At 35.5% G+C, this 26,902-nt stretch overlaps 1 protein-coding gene across 15 annotated transcripts in view; it reads left to right on the forward strand.

The window, feature by feature from the left end:
* Positions 1-26,902, forward strand: part of GPHN (gephyrin) — a 621,678-nt gene that overhangs the window by 525,580 nt on the left and 69,196 nt on the right. For 8 of the 15 annotated variants that reach the window (XM_078448106.2, XM_078448112.2, XM_078448116.2 and 5 more), the window contains 5 exons: positions 4,484-4,576; positions 14,193-14,248; positions 19,497-19,616; positions 21,387-21,445; positions 22,505-22,658. In XM_078448106.2, coding sequence (XP_078304232.1) covers positions 4,484-4,576; positions 14,193-14,248; positions 19,497-19,616; positions 21,387-21,445; positions 22,505-22,658 — 482 coding nt within the window. Of the gene's footprint in view, positions 1-4,483; positions 4,577-14,192; positions 14,249-19,496; positions 19,632-21,386; positions 21,446-22,504; positions 22,659-26,902 lie in introns of all 15 variants that reach the window. The other 7 variants (XM_078448108.2, XM_078448105.2, XM_078448109.2 and 4 more) reach the window with 1 other exon arrangement.

A 26,902-nucleotide genomic window follows, 5' to 3' on the forward strand; every position in this document is an offset into this window, starting at 1 on the left:
AAGCCTCTACACCCATTAAATCACTCTACTTTTCCCCCTCATCTCAGCCCCTGATAACCACCATTCTACTTTCTGTTTCTAAGAATTTGACTACTTTATACCTCATATAAGTGGAATAATGTAGTTGTCTTTTTGTGGCTGATTTATTTTACTTTGCATAATGTCTTCAATGTCAGTCCATGTTGTATCATGTCACAGTGTATAGAGATATACACCACATTTTGTTTATCCATTCATCCACTGATGGACATTCGGGCTGCTTCTACCTCTTGACTGTTATGAATATTGCTACTATGAATATGGGTGTGAAAATATCTCTTTGAGACCCTGCTTTAAATTCTTTTGGATACATACTCAGAAGGAGAATTGATGGATCATATAGTAGTTCTATTTTTAATTTTTTGAGAAACATTCTTATGGTTTTCCATGGTGGTTGCACTATTTTACAATCCTACCAAGAGTATATGAGGGTTCCAATTTCTCCACATTCTCATCAACACTTGTTATTTTGGGGTTTTTTTTTTATAGTAGCCATCCTAATAGGTGTGAGGTGATATCTCATTCTGGTTTTGATTTGCATTTCTCTGATGATTAGTGATGTTTAGCATCTTTTCATATGCTTGCTGACTATTTGTATACCATTTTTGGGGAAACATCTCAAGTTTTTTGCCCATTTTTAGTTGGGTTACTTGATCTTTTTGTTGCTGAGTTATAAGAGTTCTTTATATATTCAGGACATTAGCCATTTATCAGATTTGCAAATATATTCTTCCATTCCATCAATTACCTTTTCACTGTGTTGATTATGTCTTTTAACGCACGGAAGTTTTTTTTCCGATATAATCTTTTTTTAAGTTTTTTATTTTAATTCCAGTATAGTTAACATAGAGTATTATGTTAGTTTCAGGTATACAATATAGTGATTCAACAGTGCCATGTATTATGCAGTGCTCATCCTGGTAAGTGTACTCTTTAATCCCCATCACCTATTTCACCCATCCCCCCATCTACCTCCCCTCTGGTGACCTTCAGTTTGTTCTCTATAGTTAAGAGTCTGTTTCCTGGTTTGTCTCTCTTTTTTTTCCCCTTTGTTCATTTGTTTTGTTGCTTAAATTCCACATATGAGTGAAATCACATATTATTTGTCTTTTTCCAACTGACTTATTTCACTTAGCATTACACTCTCTAGCTCCATCCATATTGTTGAAAATGGCAATCTGTCATTCTTTTTATGGCTGAATAATATTCCATTGTATGTATGTATACACACACACACACACACACACACACACACATATATATATATATACCACATCTTCTTTATCCGTTCATCATTCAGTGGACATGTGAGCTGCTTCCATAATTTGGCTATTATAAATAATGCTGCAATACACATAGGGGTGCATGTATCCCTTGGAAATAGTTTTTGTATTTTGGGGGGTAAATACCCAGTAGTGATGCACAAAAGTTTTTAAGTTTGATGTAACTCCATTTGTCTATGTTTGCTTTAGTTGCCTATGCCTTTGGTGTCATACTCAAGAAATCATTGCCAAAACCAAGAAATAGACTCTTAACTATAGAGAACAAACTGATAGTTACCAGAAGGGAAGTGGGCGGGGGGAATGGGTTAAATAGGTGAAAGGGAGGGGCGCCTCGGTGGCTCAGTTGGTTAAGCGTCCACCTTTGGCTCAGGTCATGATCTCACAGTTCGAGATCGAGTTCGTGAGTTCGAGCCCCGCATCGGGCTCTGTGCTGACCAATCAGAGCCTGCAGCCTGCTTCGAATTCTATGTCTCCCTCTCCCTCTCTGCCCCTCCCCAACTTGCACTCTGTGTGTCTCTCTCTCAAAAATAAATGAACATTAAAAAAATTATAAAAAATAAAATTTTAAAAATTAGGTGAAAGGGTCGACTTGTCATGAGCTCCAGGTGATGAATGGGTTGAATCACTATACTGTACACTTGAAACTAATATTAACACTGTATGTTAACTGACTGGAATTTAAATAAAAGCTTCTTAAAAATGTGAGTCCCACTTAGATTGTTGGGAGAAATGTTTCAATATAAAATCAGAAAATGTTTGAAAAATATAAAACATTTTATGTATTCATCACCATTATTAAAAAAACCATCGCCAAACCCAATGTCATAAAGCTTTTCGTCCATCTTTTCTTCTAAGAGTGATATAGTTTTAGGTTTTATATGTAGTTCTTTAATCCATTTTGAGTTAATTTTTATATATAGTGGAAGATAAGGGTCTGTTCTATTCCATTTGAATTAGTTAAGGCTCTCCAGAGAAACAAAACTGATAGGATATATATATTTATATATACATATACATATATACATATATATATACATATACATATATGTGTGTGTGTGTATATATGGGGGGGGAGAGGGATTTATTATGAGGAATTGGCTCACATGATTATGGATGCTGAGAAGTCTCAGGATATGCCATCTGCAAGCTGGAGACCCAGGAGAACCAGTTATTTTGTAACTGGAAGTTTATACTTCTTAATCTCCTTGTACTATCTTTGAATATTAACTATTACCTTTACTGAGCTATTCATAATCCCAGCAAAGTCATTCTCTTAGAATCTGAGCTAGTATATAACTTACATTTTCATGAACTACCCTAGGCCAGATTAGTTCCAGGCAAGGAGCCACCCCAGGAAGTTTATTGTGATCCTGTCAAATGCCATGGGGCTCACCATCAGGTTCATTTGGTAGTTTATAATGTATAAGTGAATACAAACTAGACTCTCTGGTTTCACCACTTCCTTGGTCTTACTAAATATAGGTCAGTAGCTTCAGGATATGTCCAGAATAGCTACAACCTTCTAGGAATATCTGAAGCTAAAAATGGCTAAGAATTTTCCCCTTCCAATTCATCTATCACCTCCCTAAAAGGAAAGAGTTAATATCACTGTCACTGTAGATCAGAATACAAAATGAAAAATCTCTCTATACTTATTTCTAGATCCTGGGATCTGGAAATCAGAGGCCCTACAAAGCCAAAAACAAAAAACAAACAAAGACACCCATTCAGCTCTGGAAGCAATGGAGTTTTCTAAATTATACAAACATCTCCTGTAAATCAAGTCCTGTATTACTTACAGTCTCTAGGGACAAGCTTGATGTGTTCCCTTCCCCTCTTCTTCCATTTCCACTTCCTATTATTCCTTTGCTTCTTTGAAATAATAAGACAGATTCTGACTAGAAGATTTAAGGAATTGGTCATGACTCTTGAAACTCTTATTTTTGTTGGCACTGGTTCAAATTCCTAAGCTCTAGCTAAAAATGATTATTATCCAGAGTGGTTTGAGTAGTCATTTCACAAGACAGTTTACTGTCCCTCTGCTTAGAGTCAATAATTTTTTAGGTTAATAAAGCCAAAATCAAAGGCTAAAATTCCTTTTCTTTACTTTTCTTAAGAAAAAGAAAAACTTGCTTAATGTAAAAACAGCATATGATCATTGTAGAAAACTTGGAAATTTTCAGAAAAGTATAGCAAAGGGAATAAAAATCATACATAATTCTAAACATACTAAAATAACAAATGCATTACATTTTCATATATGCCTTTCTCTTTTTCTATTGACATGTACACATCTATGTTAACAGAGTTAAGATTATATACTACATGTATAGTTCTGCATGTGTTTTATTTTTTTTTTTTTCCAACGTTTTTTATTTATTTTTGGGACAGAGAGAGACAGAGCACGAACGGGGGAGGGGCAGAGAGAGAGGGAGACACAGAATCGGAAACAGGCTCCAGGCTCCGAGCCATCAGCCCAGAGCCTGACGCGGGGCTCGAACTCACAGACCGCGAGATCGTGACCTGGCTGAAGTCGGACGCTTAACCGACTGCGCCACCCAGGCGCCCCTCTGCGTGTGTTTTAAACATATGTCATAAAAATTTTCCTGGTCAGTGAATATTCTTCATAAATATTACTTTAGTTTGCATAATATTTTATCATAAAAATAGACCATTGTGTATTTAAATTTCTATATTATTGACCTTTTTATTTCTTTCCTTTTCTTACTAATATAAGCACCTGAAATAAATACGTGCATAAACATTTATCTGTTTTCTTAGGATAGATTTCTAGAAGTGAAATTACTGGGTAAATGAATAGAAAATGTTTAAGAATTGGGTTTTTAAAGAAAATCATCTTTGGGTAGTTAAAGGATTAATGACACATCAAACTCAATACATCTTTGATAACTGTGTAGCCGCTCATATTCAGATAATCTCTGCAAGCATAACTGTTAATTGACTGAATCTAATCTTTCATTTCAGACATAAGGATACATCTTTTCCTTCTGTCTCCAACTCCTTGGGATAGAAATCAGGAGGTCTAACTGAGCCCATATACAAGCCTTGTCAGACAGGCACACATACCTACCTTGTTTATGACTGCCTGTTTAACCGATTACTCTCAACATCCATATTTTTCTTATATTCTCTTTTTTCAGATGGAATGGGGCGAGTCCTTGCTCAAGATGTGTATGCAAAAGACAACCTACCCCCCTTTCCAGCATCAGTAAAAGATGGCTATGCTGTCCGAGGTAAATATTTTGGGGTTTTTGAGTATCATCATACACTGTATTTTTTTTCCTTCAGATTTTTGACTCAGCCTAGGCACCCAGGGAGTTTTACATTTGTTTCCCCCTTGGTTATCAAAATAATTTAATCACAGATAATAATCTGGATTAAAACTTTTCAGTGAAAGTATTATAATTACCTGAAAATGCTTGTTGACAAATAAATATGTAGAGATTGATTGAAACTCTATACTATAATTTATTCTTCTGACCTCTACACATACTGGTAGCAGACAGTCCTGGTCTAGAAGTTTTCCAGATGTTTTCTAGTTGAAAACTATGTGGTCCAAGAAAGAAGAGCAGATTTCCAGCACAGAGATAATGTAGGGTGGTCTTTTCTTCTGCTTGAAACCCAGAGATCATTAAGGGCTTCTTAAAAAGCAAGCACGGTTCCCTGGAAGAACTGGATTTCAACGCTCTGAAATCTTACATAGTACCAGCAATTTATACCTTTGGAGTTGCCTGAGATTGCATAAAGGTTAAAAGCAAAATACTAAATAGCAGTTGCCTGCTTAAAGTCTAATCTAAGAACCCAAAATGAAAATGCAAGTGAATTACTTAGAAACTATTATTGGTTATTAACTCAAGGCTGATATCATTGAAGAAATGTCTAAAAACATTTCCCAGTTGATTAGAGCTGTGGAGACAGGTTCCTTTTTAATGGTCCTTTATGAAGTCTCTTACTTGTTTGTTGTTGTTGCTTTTACTCCATCTAGCCATTAAAAAAATGTCCTCTTTTTTATAATTAAATATATTAATCTCCTCCAAGTTCCATCACTATCTCTTAGCAGTATCTTTTTGTGTTGGAGACAACATAGCAAATGGTTAAGGTTATGGGCTTCGAAAAGCAAAGTCAGAGTTAATCTGGTTTCAAGTACCAATTCTATCTATGTAACTTTGAGCAAATTACCTAAACTTTTTGAGCTTCAGTTTTCTCCATGATGATAATTATAAAAATACTTACCCCCAACAAGTTGTTGTGAGAATTAAATGAGACCCTAGAAAGCCTTAGTAAAGTATCTGGCACCAAAAACAAGCACACAATAATTGTTTTTTTAAACGTTTGATAATGGTAACTATTATTATCACTATCATTAGTATAAACACATTTCCTTAGATCATCTCTGGAGAGAAAGGTAACATTTATCTGAATTGTTCTCATATTCTACGTAAATAAAGTGGTGGAGAGATTAATTCCTACTAGTGTATTCCTTCACAGGAATACTATCTTAGATGTACCTCATTCAGCTTGATCCCACTAAAGGAGAGTATTTCTGAGAACCTGAATAACAAATCCCTGGCAGCTCTTAGGACTTTTTTTCTTCCAAATGTATTCCTTCTACAGTGCTTATTATAATGAATATTGTCCAGAAAGAAAATTAGTTCAATCTTCTGATAGCCTCATTGGCTCTTGTTGCTTCTTATTCTCCAACTAAACTGTCAGTTCTGTTTTGAATTTATAATTGGTAGCCATATAGGATTACTGTAAAATGACAGGGAATTCTTACTTCCAGAGTAGAACAAACAACTATAGCAGATGAAATACCAAAGGGATAAGAAAGTATTTTTTACATTCTTGATAATATAATATAGAAGAAAGTGAGAAAATAAATTATTGGAGGCAGAATTATTCTCAAACAGAATGTTGTTCTGTGATTTTTACATGAGTTAGCAACAGCTCAATAAAAAGAAATTATGCTCTTAGCTTTTCTAGTTGCCAGAAAGAGTGATTAGCCCACATGAGCCTCAAAAGAGCCTTTCTGCTGCTTTAGAACCTACCAAAGAAATTTTACTTAAAATTTCCTTTCGGTATCTTATTTTTTCTTTTGATTTGAAGTGGTGGTGTTTTTAGTTATTTCACATGCACACACACACACACACACACACACACACACGTGTGCGCACACACACACACACACACACATACAAACCATCTAAAATAACATCTCACAATATACAAGGTTTAACAAACTATCATGCTTGTGATTCATTATGTGTTTCTTGTGAAGTGTTGGTAGTGTAGCTATCTCTAAGGTACAGAATATGTAACAGAGACATAATACATAACAGATAACCATTGTGGATAAGGTTCAATCTCAAACTAAGAGTGTTTGATGTGTCTATGTATATATACCAACATCATAATTAAGGCAACAGAAGACATCAGTGAACAAAGAGGCATGGTCCTAGTTTCTGTGTTAGAACACTCCCCACAGGCAGTGTTTGGTAAAGAATATCCTTGAGGCTATTGTTGTGGCTCTCTACCACTCTACTTCGTGTACCTTCTTCTCTCCACCCGTCTTCCTTTACTCCCGTTCCTGTCTCCCCACTCCCTTTATTCTCCCTTTTTTCTTCTCCTCTGCCTTTGCCTTAGGCCTTCCAGTAATACCCAGTGGCACCAGTGAGCATTGCTAACCCTGTAGGTGTAAAGAGGTTGCTAACTTGCTCTGGATCACTAAGCATTAGCCAGTATCCTTCAGAAACATGTGGCATAAAACTCCAAACCAGTTGGAGGATCACTTGCTTTAAGGTATGTGGGTTGAAAATCAAGACAGTAAAAAATGACTAAGCAAATAACAAATAGGGACAACTTTTTTTTAAAAAAAAAAGAAAGAATAGGGGCGCCTGGGTGGCTCAGTCAGCTGAGCGTCCGACTTCAGCTCAGGTCACGATCTCACGGCCAGTGAGTTCGAGCCCCGCGTCGGGCTCTGTGCTGACAGCTCAGAGCCTGGAGCCTGTTTCGGATTCTGTGTCTCCCTCTCTTTCTGATCCACCCAGTTCATGCTCTATCTCTCTCTGTCTCAAAAATAAATAAACGTTAAAAAAAAATTTTTAAAAAAAGAAACTGAAACAAAGAACTTTAAAAAAAAAAAAAGAATAAAGTTTAAAGATTGCAAGAATCAAGGGATGATAATATAACAGGAAGACAAGTAACATGATAAACCTAAAACTGTATTCAGGATGGAGTGAGTAATTGTCGTCGTCGTCATCGTCGTCATTGTTGTTAAAGAGAAAGGGAGAGATTTATTTTGGGCTCAGGCAGAAGGGGAAGGTGCCAGGCTCAAGCCTTAATAATCACCCCAAGAATGGGGTGAATTTGAAAGATAAAAGCAGAGAAAAGAAAATGAAAGTAGCATGTTACCAATTAGGATTGATCTGGTATTTTTATTCGTATTTTTGAAGAGCTGTTTCTCTCTTCACACTAATTAAGCTAATCATCTTGATGCATTTCTGCCTTCCTGTAGAGATGCCGATGCCTGTGTTCTCAGTTTTCTTGTAGATGTTCGTGAAGGCAGAAGTACCTCAGAATACCATATTCAGCTTTCTTGAAAATTTTCAATTTGAAAGGCTTATCCCTTCAGAACTTGTTTTACAGAGATGATTTAGAAAAAGGCAAAAGAAAGAACAAGCCACTAATTATTTTAAGAATCATGTGTAACAAACAATTCTGGAAGGATATGAAAAATTTTTGCCATTTGGGTAAAGTAAATTTGAAAGGTTTTTTTTTTCTTTTTTACATCCTGATTGAAATACATGCATATGAAAAATACAGAAAATTAAAAAGAATATTTTAAAATTACCCTTTATGTCACTGCCTACCCAGCCACCATTAACACTTCACTGTACTTCCAGTGGGTTAAAATGCATACGAAAATTCAGTATAACCTTTTTGATTCAGAGCTAGTCTTGTTCTTTCGGGAAAGCCATGTTCTAAGGTTTCTATTTCTCCCATCTAAATCTCTGGCCACAGCTGGTTTTCCATTTAATAACTTACTGCTTTCCACTATACATCACTCTGGATAAAGAGGGCCTTATGATATGGGAGTATTACTCAAGTGAGCAGACAGATACTCAGATTAATTAATTTTAGTCAGTTCCAAAAAGCCTAAAATACTATATTTAAGGATATAGTATCTCTTTTCCCAATACTAGCAATAAATGAGCATTTTTGTTTCCAGGAAGATGATGGTAAAGAATATAAAATCTTTTCTCACTCACCTGTCCTACCCTTAACTTCCTGCTTTCCCTAAGAAAAAGCCACAGATTTAAAATTCCAAACAACTCACTTGATTTAATCCTTCAGTATGATTGCAAAAAGTATTAATCTTGCTGTGCTAGTCTTGTCACCTTCCCTTGCCCCCCAGCACTTTCTATAATCTTAATTTTAGTATATACATAAATGCTATTATCCTGTTGCCTATCATCCAGTCTTAGTGTGGTTCCATAATCAGTGTCTTAATCCCTCTGCCTTATTTGTCTGTAAACGATATTTCCTAGGACCTCTAAACATATGCTATCTCTATAGCCTCAGTTTATTCAGCCCTAACATGAAAAGGTTGAAACTCTTTATTATTGAAAATTAATGAATAGCTATAAAGTGTTTCAAGAGGCTTAAAGAGAGTTCACATATGGCTGGAAAATGAAAATGAAGGATTGTTCTATAGCACATGGCTCGGGAAGATCATATTCTATACATTGCCACAATGAATAGTTAACTAATGGTATCCATTTTTAAATGATATCATTGAAAATCTTCAAATAAACAGGTGAAGAAGACCAAAAGTGTTTTCTGGACATTAAAAAAGGAAGGTGGTGGGGCGCCTGGGTGGCTCAATCTGTTGAGCGTCCGACTTCAGCTCAGGTCACGATCTCGGGGTCCGTGAGTTCGAGCCCCGTGTCAGACTCTGGGCTGATGGCTCAGAGCCTGGAGTCTGCTTCCGATTCTGTGTCTCCCTCTCTCTCTGCCCCTCCCCCGTTCATACTCTGTCTCTCTCTGTCTCAAAAATAAATAAATGTAAAAAAAAAAAATTTTAAAAGGAAGGTAGAAGTGGAAACAACGTCAGGATCTAGCACTGAAGTATTATGAATCAGTTGTATAATACATTTGCTTTTAGGATTTGATTTATATTACTTTTATCACTTCCTTCAAATTAAATTCTACAGTTACAAAAAAGAAAAATAACTTACTAACAGAAAAGTCTGAATATAGAGGGGCGGAGTTCTAAGCCTCTCCAGAAATCCTTGGAATCCATGCATGTTTTGCTAATGGCATATTGTGGCTTGCTTACTTAGTTACAAGCTTTAGGATCACATGCCAGCAGACCTCCACTTCTGCTCCTTCCCACCCAAGCTTATAGAATTCATCTTGAAAATGGCACCTTTTTTCACCTGTCTCTTTAATAGATATTTTGAGATAAATATCAGCAAGTTAGATCAATCATTATTTTTGTCTGTATAAGAAATAGTGAGCCTTCATGATAATATAAAATCAGGATTTCTGTTGTACTTCACTAGTTTTTATTCCTTACATTTTCTCTAAGTCTGAATTTGTCTATATTCAGTTCAGTCTTAGAGTGCCCTGCTCCTCAAAAAGGTAGTTCAGGAATGAGCACTAATCGCATCAGCTTGTTAGAAATGTAGAACCTCAAGCCCTGTCCCAGACCTACTAAATCAGAAATCTGTATTCTAACAAGATCTGCAGGTGATTTGTGCACACTTGACGGGTTGAGAAGCACTCTTATAAAAGAAATAATAAAAGCAACTGCTCTCTTGCCACCAAGAACCTTCTATAATGTGGTTTGACTGAGCCTTCTTTAGCTAGCAATATAGAGACATGTTTCCCAGATAGAAATTTTCAGGGCAAGGTGAAGAACATAGTTTAAGTGAGCACGTATTCTCTGCACAGTCAGTGCACCTTTCCTGCAGCTTAGAATCATTTAAAGCCTCTTTCAGTTGTTGGCCTTCTTAACACTCTATTGCAGGCTCATTATTCAGTGACATTTATTTGGAGCATTTGTGTACAACATTGATATAAGGCATTTTCAGTGTAGGTGTATTTGCACATGTGGAGGAACAGAAGACAGGAAGAAAGTTGAAGAGCAGAGCGTTTCAAAAATATAAAAGAAGTGATCCCTGTCTCTTAGAAGCTCATAATCTCACTGAAGAAATAAAGTATACACATTTATGAAATTATTCAAGAAAATTTTGAGAACATAATTCTAATATATACAAATCAGTTTACAAACTTTCTCCCTAAGTATTATGGAAATGCCAAATTCATTTCTTTATTCTTTTAACAAATATTTATTGAAAATCAGTGATGAGCTAGGCACTATGCTAGACAGAATAGCAACATAATCTAAGTTATTATATAAAATTAAGCAGAGCAGTCTTTTTAAACATTCTAAATAGATGGTGAACATTGACTCACATTTGAAAACTGTAAAAATGGACCAGCAGAAAATGGAAGGCATCCAAAATACAGAATTTTGGATTTTTTTTTTTGAGAGAGAGAGAGTGCACGTGCCAACTGAGCCACCCAGGTGCCCCCAAAATACAGCATTTTGTGTTGAAAAATATTATTTGTTCATTTATGCATGCATCTTTCTAAAAAGATTTTTAGAATCCATACTCGTTCATTTATTGAACATTTTTAGTACTTCACATATTGAAAATTTATTGAATACCTATTATGCAGCAAGTGCTAGGGATTCCCCTGAGACAAATGAGCAAATAACTGCAAATAATTAGGAAGCCATAAATTAGAGTTATTTAGGGAATACACTGGGGAAACAAAAGAGAAAGTAGCTGACTTGAAGGAAGAGGAGTCAAATATGATTTCATAGAGAGGGTGACACTTGAGCTGAGTCTTAAAGACTAAGAAGTCTTTAATCAGAAAGCACAGGTAGGAAAAGGACACTCCAAGCAATGGAAGTAGCATGTATTAATGGAGTTAAAGTAGGAGTCATCTTGGTACTCTCAGGGAGCTACAATTCTAGAAGTTGAGAGTGGCTAGAGTGTAAGATCTAAGGAGGGTATGAACCAGAGACCTTTGCACACAGGTGAAGATCTTTAGATGGAGCATTTCCACTCATTTCCCCCTCCCCTTCACACACACACACACACACACACACACACACACACACACACACACCCCTTCTGCCTACTTACCTTTCACTCATCCTTCATATTCACACCAGAAATCCTTTTATCAGGGTGGCTTTCCCTGACTCTCTCGTATAGTTCACTTTCACTGCATGCTCTCATAAAACCATGTTCCTTTCCTTTAGAATGATTTTCTTAATTTGCATTTATACATTTATTAATGTGACTATCTGATTAGTATCTGTCTCCTCCATTACATCAGTGGTTTAACTACACCCATAGAAAGACACATATTAAATACATTATGCACAAATATATAACATATGTAACATACAATGCATATAAATGTACATATGCACACATATATAAACAAAATTATGTTTCATGAAACAGTATGATTCATCTTACCATGTGCAATGAAGTATATTTCTATTCATTCTGATTTTTAAAATTATTTACAAATGCGGGCACCTGGATGGCTCAGTCAGCTAAGCGTCTGACTTCAGCTCAGGTCATGATCTCACAGCTTGTGAGTTCGAGCCCCACATTAGGCTCTATGCTCTCAGCGCAGAACCTGCTTCAGTTCCTGTCTCCCCCTCTCTCTGCCCCACTCCAGCTTATGCTTTCTCTCTCTCTCTCAAAAATAAATAAAAACATCAAAAAGATTATTTACAAATTTATTTTACAGCCCACCTCCACATTTGATTTGAACATTGCCGTAAATTGGCATTCCATTAGAATAGAAGCCATGTCTGGTTTTACTCCATTCTGTTCCACCACCTAATATGACACTTAGGGCATAGAATATACTCAGTAGTAATTCAATGAATGAATGAAAGGAATAAATGGCTTTAAAATATATTATTTTTAAAGTATGATTATCCCGATGTTTTCAACAAGAAAACTGAAGTTTAGAGAAAGGCTTAATAATTTGCTGAAAGTCCTGAGGCTAATAATAGGCAGAACTAGGATTCAGATGCAGCTTTGTTTTACTCTAAAACACCATTAACTTCCCCTTGTGAAAGAGGGGAAAAGAGAAAATGTCTAGGTTGCTTATGATAGGTTGCAAGCTAGGAATATCTCTAGTAGAAAAATACTTTAAAATAAATTTATTCACCCTTGAGATGTAGTTAGTGTGGAATTCTGAAAGATAATTGACTTTTTAATTTTCTTCAATAAGAAAATCAAAATTCACTTTAAGATACTGTAAAAATAAATTAGGGGATAGATGAAATAAGATTGCTAAAATGATAATTGTGGAAGCAATGATTCTATGTCTGTTTTATGTCTATTTTAAATTGTTCATTTAAAAAAATTTTTAAACACAAAAGCAGTATAAGAATAGCATTGCAGAAAAGCTGTTCATGTTTTTCAAATGAACACTGAAAATACAATAGGATTCTAAAAAGCACAAGAAAGCCAAGAGTTTATTAACTAAGATAGTCTATAAAGCACAAGATACAACATCTACTACATTAAGAAAAAGTTAATTCTTGTTCCTCTCTACATCAGGTTAACCAAAGCCATGCCAAAAAAAAAAAAAAAAAAAGTGATTCATTATAAACAGTATTATATATAAGCCTTTAGAAAAATACCACTTTGTAGTCACATAAAAAAAGTGAATTTCATATGTCCTTTTTAAAAGAAATACTTTTTATTATTAGCAGGATTGCAAATATAATTAAAATATTCATATAGAAAGTGTTAACTTTTCTGTGTGTCAGCAAATGTAATGCAGAACTGCCTATATATCATGATTTAGAAATAGCATTTTGGCACATTATAAAAAAAAACTGTGGGGTGCCTGGGTGGCCCAGTCAGTTAAGCATCTGACTCTTGGTTTCAGCTCAGGTCATGATCTCATGGTTTGTGAGTGCAAGCCCTGCATCAGGCCCCATGCTGACAGAGCAGACCTTGCTAGGGATTCTGTCTCTCCCTCTCACTCTCTCTGCCCCTCCCATGTGTGTTCTCTCTCTCTCTCTCTCTCTCTCTCTCTCTCTCTCTCTCTCTCTCTCTCTCTCTCTTTCTCAAAATAAATAAATAAACTTTAAAAAAATACCGTATTGGGAATTAAGGGACTGTGATTTAGTCCTGGCTCTACCACTAACCAAAACTTGTTCAACCTAAGTCTCTTCATTCTGTGACTCATTTCCTTCAAATGTTAGATGAAAAAAAAAGAATATATGTTCTTTCTACTTGGCTGGATTACTATGAAAATCAGACCAAGTGATAAATAAGAAAATAAGAAATAGTTTAAAATTTTTAGAAAATGGAGAAATAGGAATGTAAATAGTAATATATCTGTATAGATAGGTGTATCCACTAATGTACACATACATCACACATACACACCTATAGAAAAGGTGGTATTTATTTAGGAGGATAGGCTAGAAGAAATAGTTCTATTCAAAAAGCACAAGTATGGAGATTATGGAGCAACAGGGTGACCATCTCCCATGACATCAAGAAAGGACATGATTAGGATCACTTCTACTGGTACTTGTGAGTGGTGGATACCAAAGATCAAACCAGTAGTAACAAAGATATTGTCTGGTCTAGGAGATCAGAAAAATATTATACTTTCCTGAAGCCTTATCTGATCATTTGAGTCAAATTTTAGAATTCCAACACTAGGCCCTTATTCCTTGCTTTAGGACAATTTTGATGTTTGTTCTTGGTTCTGTTCACCTAACAGCTGCCGATGGCCCAGGAGATCGTTTCATCATTGGGGAATCCCAAGCTGGTGAACAGGTGAGATTCACAGGTCTGAAAAGCCCTGAAGATTTCAGTTTCATGGACTTTTAGCATCGAATTTTAAGCTACCATCATTGTAATGGAAATCTTAGATGTGGATTAGACAGGTTATCAAAGAAGTTAAAGGATGGTTCCCATGAGAAAGAGACAAAAGAATTATTTTTTAACTGAAAGAATCTGCGTCTATTACTCTGTGTCTAATAATATATATTGTTGGTACGTTTCACCGACATGCCCCACATTTTCCAGTCCTGTGATTGGATAATTCTTCCTGTATAAACATTAATGTTGTGAATAGAACTACAGTTTCTAGGTGATCTTCTTAGGCTTTTCTCCAACTTGTGTTACCAACAAGGAAAATTAGAAGCAGCAAATTATTTAACTTCTCTACCTAATCATTTAAATTAGTTTTTCTCATTAGGGAGCTAGCCAGTGTACAGGTATACGTGTATGTCTTTTAAGAAAAGGAAGCACTAATGGGTCATAATGAATTACAATAGAAGTCCTCTATTTAATGCTTCTGAGACCAGTAATTGACCATTTAATTGGAAATAAGTGGAAAATGATTGCATATTTTTAAATACACAAAAATTTAACTGAAATAAATGAACATTTACTTGTCAATAATTTGATGGAAAGCCAAGACTTTTCTTGTAATAAGTATCTGCTATTTGAATTTCTCTCTGGTCTTTCTTACATAAATCACACCCCAAAGTACTCTATGTGATTTCCAGTTTTGATCTTTAAAATGGGAAAAAATTCAAGGACATTTGCAAATTATCTAAGTATAGAATCCTTTTAGGTTTTTATTATATTTTTACAATTTTTAAAAGCTACTTCACCCACACCTAATCTGACAGTTGTTTTTAAGCAAAAATTTTTAATTGAGTTTTAACAGAGGTTTAACTTAATTTTTATAGGAAAAAACTCTTTTCACACTCATATATCATTGATTTGCATAATATTTAATTAAACTGCATATTTCAGTAGCAACTACTAGTAGCCACAAACTGGCACAAACAAGTATGGAAAGAAACTCATTTGAACTGTAAAGCAGTAGTTTACAATTATACAAGAGTCGAACAGCCTCAAACTTAAATAGTGCTGTAAGCATCATTATGTTTAAGAGGAAATAGAGAGCATATGTTAATCTAGTGAGTTTCTGAGGTTGGTTAAAAGAGTTCCTACCTTATTAAATAGAACCAGAAGAAGACCAATGTACTTTTTTCCTCTACTACTACCAAGCAGTTATAAGGACTATATAAAAAATAAAGGAGGAAATGAATGATGAATGAATGAATGAATGAATGAATGAGTGAATATGGCAGTTTGGACAAAAGCTATGTTTCATGCCTTTTCTTCCTTTGCCTATTATGTGCTCCCATATGTACTGAAAATAGGGAGAAATTGAGGAAATATATAGAAGGATGGTACCAGTGGTGATGACCCTAGCCTCCTCATCCCTACATTCAAGCATTGAGGAGAAATGTGTACAGATCTCTGAAGCCAAGCCTGGCACTATAGTGATTAGAAGCTGTACACAGGCTGGTTTCAGTCCCCATGACTGTTTTCCTGGCAAAAAGAACAGCTAGGCCTGGATCCCTTTTTTATAATTGACTGTTATTGTGACCTCAGAATTTGACTTCGATATATATTTTATTCAGTGTTGGGTGTCTAAAGCATCCACTTTTATAACAAAGGCACAAAGTACCAATTATTCTAGGTCTCTGATCTTCAATTGAGTCTATTCAACATTTATCAAACATACCTACTATGTATACCAAGCACTGTGTTAGGTTCTAGGTATATGAGGTAGATTAAGATATGATTGCTACTCTTAAGGAGTTTACATCCAGGGAGGAGACAGAATATAAATTAAATACAATATAATATGTTAAGTGCTAAACTAATGCTATCAGTCATGTACTGTGGAGCATAATAGAGAGGTTGAGCATTTCATCCTAGGAGGATTAAGAAAATAACATTGGAGCTGGACCTAAGAGAGTTTTTCAAAAACGGAAATAAGAAAAGGACATTCCAGGCCAAGAGAATAGTATAAATCAAGACACAGAGGTATTTTTAAAAATTGCATGGAGTGCTTAGGGAACTACAAATAGTTTGTGGTAGTCACAGCCTAGTATAAATACATAGGTAATAAATACATAGGTAACAGATTAATAAGGGTCTTGCGGACATCTTAAACTTTATTTACTAGTTAAGACTTCCAACTGGTACTAGAGAACTAGGAACACAAGAAAAGTCATGATACTTAAAAGTTGCTAACTTCTTGTAAGGTTGATGGAAAAAAAGATGAAAACTATGAGAAAGTGAGGTTTTTCTTCAAATTACCTGTGATGTCCTTTATCTATAAGGTGTTATACAAACTTTGTAGCAATCTCAGAGATCTTATAAGAGCCAAATTACTCACTTTTTGAAAGTACATACACTTGAGAATTGGGTGCCATTGCATACAAAGAGACAGTGATTTACAAAATTCTTTCTTGGTGTACCAAAATACTTGACCTTAAATCAAATTTATAGTTTGTTTTGGTGCTACTGATTAGCATTAGACACTTTCAAAGAAAATATTACATGATTATGAAGTGCTGTCATTGGGCAAATCTCAAAAAACTCAATACCTCCATTAAGGAAAAATTGGGGTTTTAACATTTTTACTTTATATAAAACATAAGACATACCAATACAAATAAAGAGCAAGTTACTCTTAAAGAATTGTTAATCTTAATCTAAAGGAAGTACTTCACATATTCCTGGAGTTTTTCAACCAATTACATTCAATTGAGTTTTGTATGTCTACTCTAGGTGGTTATATAAAAATATTTATATACCCAATAATATCTTTTACATTGGATCTCATATAAGTGAGCTGGTAGGAAGTCTTCACTAATCTTAGAGAGGAGCCAAATTTTTTATTTAATAACCACCCAAAAACACCTCTTAAGAGGTGGCTTCTTGGTTTAAGCCAAGAAGTAGAGAAAATTACAGATACAATCACAATAAAACTTAAAGTAAATTTACAGAATATGGTACATTGAGCCTGAATAAATTAAGGCAGGGATTCATGCTAACACATTACAGCCTAAGAAGCAACTGCCCTGAAACTCACTTTAGGATTCACTTTCTACCTTCACCAAAAAGGCACTTTCAGCAAAAGGAAGACCTGGTTAGGCCTGTATTAAATATCTTTGTTCCCCAGGCTTTTAAGATAGTTTTAGCATTAGTATATGTCATATCAAAATTTTAATGCTTTTAATCAAAAATCATTTGCACTGCAAAATGGTCATATGTAGTAGATTAAGAGATGTCCCAGACAATAAATAATATTGAATTTATTGAATATGGGAAATAATATAGAATATGGGAGAAAAGCACAGAGAACACTGGAGTTATAAGCCAAGAAGGATGGAATACTTCATGTAGTTGTCAGCTACTGAGATCATACGGAGTTCATTCATTCATTCTAGAAATATTTATTCATAACCAACTTTGTGCTAGACACTTTCTAGGGTTTGGTATGATAGAGCAGTAAATATTTGTGTAAAATGGGTGATTAATGGGACTATACCCAAGAAATAGAAGTTAAAGGAAACAAAGGAATGTTAAGCACTTGGGTGCTACAACAGTGACACTCCATTACCAACCACCTCTAAATCTGAAGGGGCAAAGAGAAAGAATGGTGCCTGGATCAAGGGAGATTGATAGCTACGGGATAGGGCCACCCATTAGAAGCTGTAGCCGTCAATAGTAAAGACAATATAGCCATCACCAAACTGCAGCCCAGCAGGGAAAGAGCAAGGGGAATAAAAACCCTACTTTTCTCTTTCTCCTACCCTCTAATCTCTTGTTGGCCACTCCTATTGGCTGAACCTAACCAGAAGCGAGAGTGATGAGAACCTGGTTGAAATAGTCCATAGAGGTCAGCCTTCTGGGCCATTGCACAAGATCAAGAAGGATGATGTAATCAGAGAGGCAAACAAAAAATAAATCCCTGTCTTTGTAGGATTTATATTCTAGAATGTAATAATGCACTTAACACTGTACTTTGCATAGATTGAAAGGTTTAATAATTTTAGCTATTGGTGGTATTGTTTGCAGCAATAATATTCTTGAAAGATTTTTAAGACTGTTCTAATAAGTAAATTTCTGGTTTTACTTTGTACATCCAGTAGAGGGATATTTTCCCTTAACCATTCCCTAATTTTTTTTTTAATGTGGTAGAAAATATGTATAGAAATGTGTTAGAAATATGTATAACATAAAATGTACCATTGTAACCACTTTTAAGTGTACAGTTCAGTAGTGTTCAGAATATTCACATTGTTGTGACTTAAGATTTTAAGTGTTTATGAAGCAGATATCTTTAGAAAAATCTCTTTCTTATTGAGAAGTTAACATCATGTCAGAATTTTCTTTTAGGGGAAATTTGAAGCATTCCTTTTCCCAACTGTGACCTAAGTCATGGTTTATGACAAGTGACTCTTCTGGGGCCAAATCAAACCTATCAAATGGATCTTATAAAAATATGCTTTGCTCTATGCTGAGAGAAGTTTGCAGGGCAAGTTCTGCAATCAATCTCTTGTACCTTCTATATGATAGTTCAAACAATGAAAATCTTGGATATAATGTTTAACCCAAATCATTACAGACAGTGAAACCATTTTTGAATTACTTAATTACATTTCCTAGACTTTTACTATTAAGAGGTGAACTAATATGGTTTAGAACTATTTTCAAGAGAAATAATTGAAATGATTTTTCTGGCTTGCCTTTATTAAATCAAAAAGTTTAGTTAATAACTAAATATTATTTCTTAAATATCAGAACTTCAGTAAATGACCAACATGCTAGTTTTTCATATTTGTCTTTCATAAAATCACATCGCATGGTATTTTTTTTTCTTATAGACACTCAAATCACTTACGTACAAGTATTAAGAAAATTCACATTACTTAAGTTAGACACAATACTGGCAAATGTAAGTGGCAGTTCTTCAAAAGGAAAACAGGACATCAAGAAAGACCTCTAATGGTCACTACCTTAAATCAAGTTAAATCCTGTTTGGTGTAAACGTACCTGTTTGTGGGTAGTTTTTGTTACATGGGATCAAAATGAGTAAGAGTATAAGATTTTCCTTTTATGATTTGTTTCTAAAAATATTACATCTCCTGCAGACTTTTGCTTTGCAACAGCAAATCCATTCTTTCTTACATGTTTGTATTTCCAGCCGACTCAGACAGTAATGCCAGGACAAGTCATGCGGGTTACAACAGGTGCTCCAATCCCCTGCGGTGCTGATGCAGTAGTACAAGTAGAAGATACCGAACTAATCAGGGAATCCGATGATGTACGTCATCACCAGGTCTTACGGCTCTGTTCCTATGGCAACATTATAAATCATGCCCATTTTCTGCAGTGTTTATAAGATTAATCCAGGCTTTTTTGGTAATGTTAGGATCTTACACTGTAGTGTATAGATCTCCAGTAAATAGAAGTTGCCTTAGATTTGAAAAGCTTTTGTTACAGGAAATGTTTTTAGGATCATTACCATGATTATAACAGAATTTGAACCACATTTGATCCAAGAAATTTCACATGCAAACAAGGAAAGAAACTACCTCAAGATAGAAGAACAGAGATACTAACTGTTGACATACCTTATAGCTGAGAAATTTGCTCATCAAGATTAGCTTTGGGGCACCTGGGTGGCTCAGTTGGTTAAGTGTCCAACTCTTCGTATCAGCTCAGATCATGGTCTCATGGTTGGTGAGACTGAGCCCCACATCAGGCTCTGTGCTGTCAGATTCTTGGATTCTCTCTCCCTGTCTCTCTTTGCCCCTCCCCTGCTTACGTTCTCTCTCTCTCTCTCTCTCTCTCTCTCTCTCTCTCTCTCTCTGTCTCTCAAAATAAATAAACATTAAAAAAAAACAAGACTAGCTTCTGGAAAAACAAGACTAGCTTCTGATAAAATGTGAAGGAGAATTTAATGAAAAAGAATTTAACAGAGAAATTCTTGAATATTACACTAAGCCAACCATTTGAACCTAATAACCCATCAACTATGGTTTTCTGTAATTCAGGAAACTCTTTGTCATCAAATGATAGCTGAAAATATTAAATATATGTCAGTGCCCCCTCTTTTGCCTACAATAAAGGACCCTGGGATTTTTTTTTTTTTTTTTTTTTTTTGGTCTAAGCAGGCCTTCATCTCACTGAAACTAGTGGCAATTATTAGAACCAGAGGATCAGCCACTAATAAAAGAATAGTTTCAACTGAGGTTTTAATGATTGGCTATCTTGTTTTTTGAAGAAGTTTAAGATATTTTATATCTTAAAAGGTAGAGCTAAAAATAAATAGTATTCTTCTGGGCTGGGCATATAGAAAAATTTGGGCATGCTGAGAGACAAACACTTTTCTTGATCTGGGATTTTCTTTTTAATCACTTTCCCACATGAAAGGCTTATAAAATTCAACTCTTGGCATACAGATCACATTGCTTGCTATTAAAACTGTCCATCAGGGAAGCCAGCAGAGCATTGAAATCCAGACCATACATATCCACAAACTCTGCCACATGACAAGACACAATTCCAGTATCACAATATTATTCACAGCCCCAAAATGTAAAATTAATGATCACCATTAATTTACAGAAACCTACTGCCAGGCAAACTGTAAGCCCTTCACTGAAATTTCTCCAGATATTTGGAAAACTTGGCATAGTATTGAACCCATGATTTATGGGAACAGAAGAAACAGGTTATTTCCACACATATTCACTGTATCTATTAGGGTAGCCATATAGGTATGTCTTTTGTTCTCCCTTGAGAATGCTGCTTACAATGTAAGATCCAATATTTTAATTGATACATTTTTTAAAAGCATGAAAATTATGAAAAAAAAGCCTTTATATCTTGGCATCAAACCTAATTTTTTAGGACCCTGTGGTAGACATTTATCATGTTCAAATGTTTAGCAAATAGTTCTCCATTTCTTTATCTTTGTATGTATCCTGGACCTATCTGATGATAAAAGCATCTGAGTAGCTAAATTCTGTTGACCAGAAATTCTGTTAGATCGTTCTGTTTGAAATTACATGACTTGTTCTCATTATAGGGCACTGAGGAACTTGAAGTACGAATTCTGGTGCAAGCTCGGCCAGGCCAAGATATCAGGTAAGTTCATAACATATAGAATGCGTAGCCCACTTTTGTTTCTACATGATCATGAACTTGAGAGAGCATGGCTGTTATAAACCCACAGTTCAGTTAATTAGCCATTAGCATTCAGGGATTTTAACAAGTAGTAAAATGAATTTTCTTAATTCTACATCTCATGTCTGCTCTGCCTGCTTTTTCATAAATGTGGTAAAGGCAAATGAAATAGTCAAAACAACATGTGAACAAAGTAAAGTCATGAGCCCACTTAATCCACAGTTAATCCTACTTCCAGATAATCCAGAGTCACCCAACTGTACCCCTAGACAATCCAGAATTTGGTATCAACACAGGTAATCCCAGAGCTGAGTTTTTATGCAATTAGATGGTAGTCCCTCCTCTACTGACTATCAATAATAATAATCTGCTACTCTTTATATACAAAGAGGAGATTACTGTCTTACCATAAATAGTGCATATACTTTAAATTATTTTTCTTACTTTGGAATATGTTTGCCCTGATCCTGTCAATACTAATTTGCTCAGATGTCTTCATAACAAAGTGACAATTCTCACATCCCTCTGGCAGGAAGCCAAGTTGAATGGACTTCTGCAGGCACAGACCTGGGTCAGCCTAAATTGTCCGAATAGAAATTATCTCTGTGGTAACCTCATTAGTGTTATTCTCCTCACCTCAAAGCTAACAAGATATGGACTCTTACCATTAATGCCACTAGATATTTTCATATAAATTCTTACCTTACATCAAAGAAAGTTTTCAGTTGGCATTTTTGGCTGTAATGTGGTAGAAAGTAATTTGTAAAACAGTTTTCGAATGTGAAGTAATACTGTTTAGCAGTAATAGATAGAAATCCTATTTCTCTCTTCTATTGCGTGATTTAAGTTTTTTATTTAAAAAGCCTTGAGTTTTTAGAATCTTTTATTTTATTGTTCTGTTCCTGCCTCATCTCTTGACTTTTTTCTCCTCTTGAGTGTGTCCTCCTTCTCTGACACTAAAGTTAGTTGAAAAAATACTATTCTTAGTCATATTGCTTATGGTTCTGCTTTGACTTTCAGACCCATCGGCCATGACATTAAAAGAGGGGAATGCGTTTTGGCCAAAGGAACCCATATGGGCCCCTCAGAGATTGGTCTTCTGGCAACTGTAGGCGTCACAGAGGTTGAAGTTAATAAGTTTCCAGTTGTTGCAGTCATGTCAACAGGGAATGAGGTAAAAAAAAAAAAAAGAGGGGGGGGGGATGAGAGGGTAATTGGGCCTTCAGATAGAAGTATTTTTGAACTCTTCGTTGTAAATAGGACATTGTGGATTATAGATTTTACCACATTCCTACATTACAGGGAAATAAATTAGCTTCAGAATAATTCAAGTACAGAAGAAAGAGGAGGAGTAGAAATTACATATTGAGAAATGCTCCCTTCCATTATTAGAATGAAATGTTACAACCAATGGCTTTTCCACACATTCAGTATATATAAACAAAGAATTTTGACTGCTAGCTATAGATACTCAACTGTGCACATTTAGTGCCCAGTCTGTTAGGACAATGCATTGTGCCCACCCACCTGCCGAGATGATGGGCCACTTCTGTGTGGGAAATAATCAATGAATTGGAACACAGTGGTTAGCCCTTCTTGCTGGAAGTTCCATGTGATTCTTAATCGCCAGGAAAGATTTGATAACCTTTCTTTCTTTTTTTCTAAAGATAGCTTCTCTAGTGGCCTGCTTCTCAGAATATGTCAAGTGTCATTTCAGCCCTAATTCAGGATGGGGAATTTAGTCAGTCTTTCTCTGAGAACTCTTGAAAAATTGCCTCTTCCATGTTTTGCTTAGGTTATACAAAAATTCAGCTGGAGGATCTAATGAAACTGGGAATATTGAAAAATGGGTGTGCTGGTAATTCAAAGCCTAAGAGCAGAATCAAAAACTACAGAGATTTATTTCGACTTTACACCTTATTATTTTTAAAAAGATTAACAGGATTTCCTTTTTCTCTCTTAATCTCCTATTTTTGTTCTGAAAATAAGCCATTTATTTGTGCCATTGTTTTTAATTTCTTAAAGTCTTAAAAATGAATATTTTTCAAAGGTCTTTCCATTACCCTTATAGCTCTTTTGGAAAGGGCAAAAGAAAGGAATAGAATATTTGTTTTGCTAATGGAGAGATGAATCCATATTCTACACCCTGTATAGCTGCACTGGTCATTCCTTAAAATGATTGATTGACCCAAAACAAACATTTTTTTTTTTTAAGTTTATTTATATTTTGAGAGAGAGAGAGAGAGAGTGAGTGACGGAGGGGCAGAGAGAGGGAGAGAGAGAATCCCAAGCAGGCTCCACGCTGTCAGCATGAAACCAAATGTGGGCTCAGTCTCATGAACCATGAGTTTATGACCTGAGCCAAAATCAAGAGTCAGACGCTTAACTGACTGAGCCACCAAGGCATCCCCCAAAACAAACATTCTTTTCGAGTGGTCTACATAGTAATGTTTTTAATATCCCTAGGACTAACTGACCCTATGTTTAGCATCAGAAAGAAATTTCTGTTAAACTGGCTTATTTAATGAACTATTCTTATTTGTGATTTATGTATATGCTTTGTGTATCTCAGTGAGTTCAGGGGGGTTGGGAAAGCTAAAGATAATGAGCAAATTCATAAGTAACTAGTTATTAGGCAACTTTGTTTAAGCTATATTTCTTGTATTCCTCCTAATGTTTTTGTAGGGCTGGACAGCATTCTCAATTATCCCCCAGAATACATTGGTAGTACTTTAAAAAAAAAGTACTATCACACATTCTATATTAAAACTATTTACTAGTGATAAAGAAAAGTGATGGGGTAAGAATAGAGATGATACTTACATCATGGAATCTAAGGAAGAATTTGTAGTCCCAGCTCCCTGCCTCCATAGGCTTGATTATCTTTGGAGAGGCTTTGATAGGTACTATATGACTCCATTCCCCTACTTTCTCTGGCCTGCTGTACTTACTGTGGTTTTCCAAGGGACTAATGTATCTAAATTCTATAAATCTCTGGTTCCATATAGCTTAACATTCCTTCCCTATTTCCATCCAAGGTTAGCCATTCTTGTGACTCTCTGTGATTATATAATTTATTTCAACATATGTTTATTGACTGCCTCTATACCAGGCACTAGAATGGAAACTGGGGGTAAAAGATGAATAAAGTATAGTATCTCTTCTAAAGGCTTGAGGTCTTTGATAGAAATAATGGGAAAAAATATTAATTTTCAGATAGGCCAAAGGAAATTATACTTGTCTATTAATGTGGCAAGTCTATAATTTTATCAGTCACAGTACACACTCCTCTTAAGTACTAACTTCCCCTGATATGTGGGGCTTCATATATGTCCACTTTTTAATCCAGTGTGGTATATAGGTAAGTGGAACAGTGGCCTGAGGCAACCCAAAGAATGCCATACAAGATGTCTGTCTTTAAAACCTGCCCAGTATTTTACGAGTACATGTGTTTGTTCTGGATAAGGGAATTATTTCAAAATTGAAGAGGTACAGTTATGAACTATAACTAATACAGAACAGCCAATGTAAACATTTGGTGGTTTCAACAAATTATGTATTTTAACATTTAGGTAATACCATCCAGTAATTATGTAATCATGGCATACACTTCCAGCCTCATTCAATAAATATTCATTAAGCATCTATTACATGCTGGAATGCCCATCAGGGATTATCTTAACTAAATATCAGACTTATATAAGATGTGAATACACTGTATCATGAACCAGTTTATTTAAAAGGATTTTGAACAGGAAACTCTGTCCAGCAAGGCTGCACCAGACTTTCATCTTTGGTGAAACTAGTCCTCTTAATCATCTACACAGCCATCCATGAGCTATTCTCTTTTTTCAAGTGACATTCAGGTACAATGGAACAAGAATTATACTAAAAGAATATGGGAGCCACCAACATAGAAGCATATCCTGCATGGGAATCAGTATTTCTTATAACAGTCTTAGGCAGCTACCAGGGTCCCTACAAGGAAAATGTCCAGATACAAGTGTCACCACATTCACAAAAGCCCAAAGATGTTACTTTCCACTAGGGATTTATAATTCATTTATAGTTCCTTCTAGTCCATATGCATGTTACCAATCAGAGACCATTTTTGCCATAAGAATTGCTGCCTGGTAACAAGCTGACATTTTATCTGTATCAAATTTCCAGGAGAACAGAGCTAGAAAGTTAACCCAAGGTCAAATTTGTCCTTAGAGATGGAAAAAGGTTTTGTTAATTCTTTACCCTCGCATAAGAGGATGCATTATCTGTGGCAAATTAGAAAATAATAATGAAACTAACTACAAGTCGTTCTGCTTTTTATTATCACCATACACTGGCAATTCTAAACAATGTCAGTGGTAAAATATTCTTCTCCACTGGGGCAAACCATTTCCACCACCCCTCCCTATTTAGTATACTATACCATACTGATGCTAGGCGCTGTTCTGACTGCTCAGGATATAGCAGCAAACAAGAAAGACAAATCCCTGTTCTTACAAAATTTATATTCTAATGGAGGTGGGGTAGAGGTGGATAGTCAATGAACAAGTAGTCGTCAATGGTTTTACAAAGAAAAATAAAGAATGGTAGATAAAGACTGGTAGTAGAAGAGGTATATGCCAGCTATTATCTGTTGAAACCTACCCTACATCTGCCCTTTCATGCTCTCCCCTATACAATAAGGCTAGAAGCCTGAAAACCCAATTTCCCGGGCTCTCTATTGGTTTTGCATTTGGGATGTATTGACACAATATTAGAAGTTGGAAGGAAGTTAGCAGAAGTATAAGCTCCTCAACCTTCAGTAACATTACTTTCCCCCAGTAGCCCTAGAGACAATGGTGACTTCCTGCAGTTACTAATCTTTGGAAACACACTTTTTTCCTTTTGTTTCTCCAACCCTCCCAACACATTTGTACCCAATTCTTAGTAGTAAGTCCTTTCTTCTCCCACTCCCCTGCATTTGAAATACCTAGAGGATTTGGTTTTCCTTTCCAGATCTGACTGATAGAGTCTTCTATTTTACATAGGGTAATCAGGTCTCACTGATGAGGCAAAATTAGAGTGGAAATCTGCAGGTATTAAGGGTGTGTGCCATAAGGGGAATTGAATTCCAAGCAGAGGGAACAACAGACAGAAAAGTTCTGAGGTAGGGTGTATGCTCATCATGTTTGAGGAACAGCAAGGAGGTCAATGTGGCTGAAGTACGAGGAAAAGGAGTAAAGTAAAAGGAGATGAGGTTGGAAAGATAACAGAAATAAGACCATTTCATTCTAAAAAGTCAGTTTTGAGGAAGGAAAAGATAACATGAAACCTAACATTTCCTAAATTTTTAAATGTTTACTCTGATATCAACATCACATGGCATATAGAAAAGGGAGACTGGTTAGAAAGATATGTAATATCCAGGAAATGGGG

Source organism: Panthera onca, chromosome B3 (genome assembly GCF_046562875.1).
Source record: "Panthera onca isolate mPanOnc1 chromosome B3, mPanOnc1 haplotype 2, whole genome shotgun sequence".
Taxonomy (NCBI): Eukaryota; Metazoa; Chordata; class Mammalia; order Carnivora; family Felidae; genus Panthera; species Panthera onca.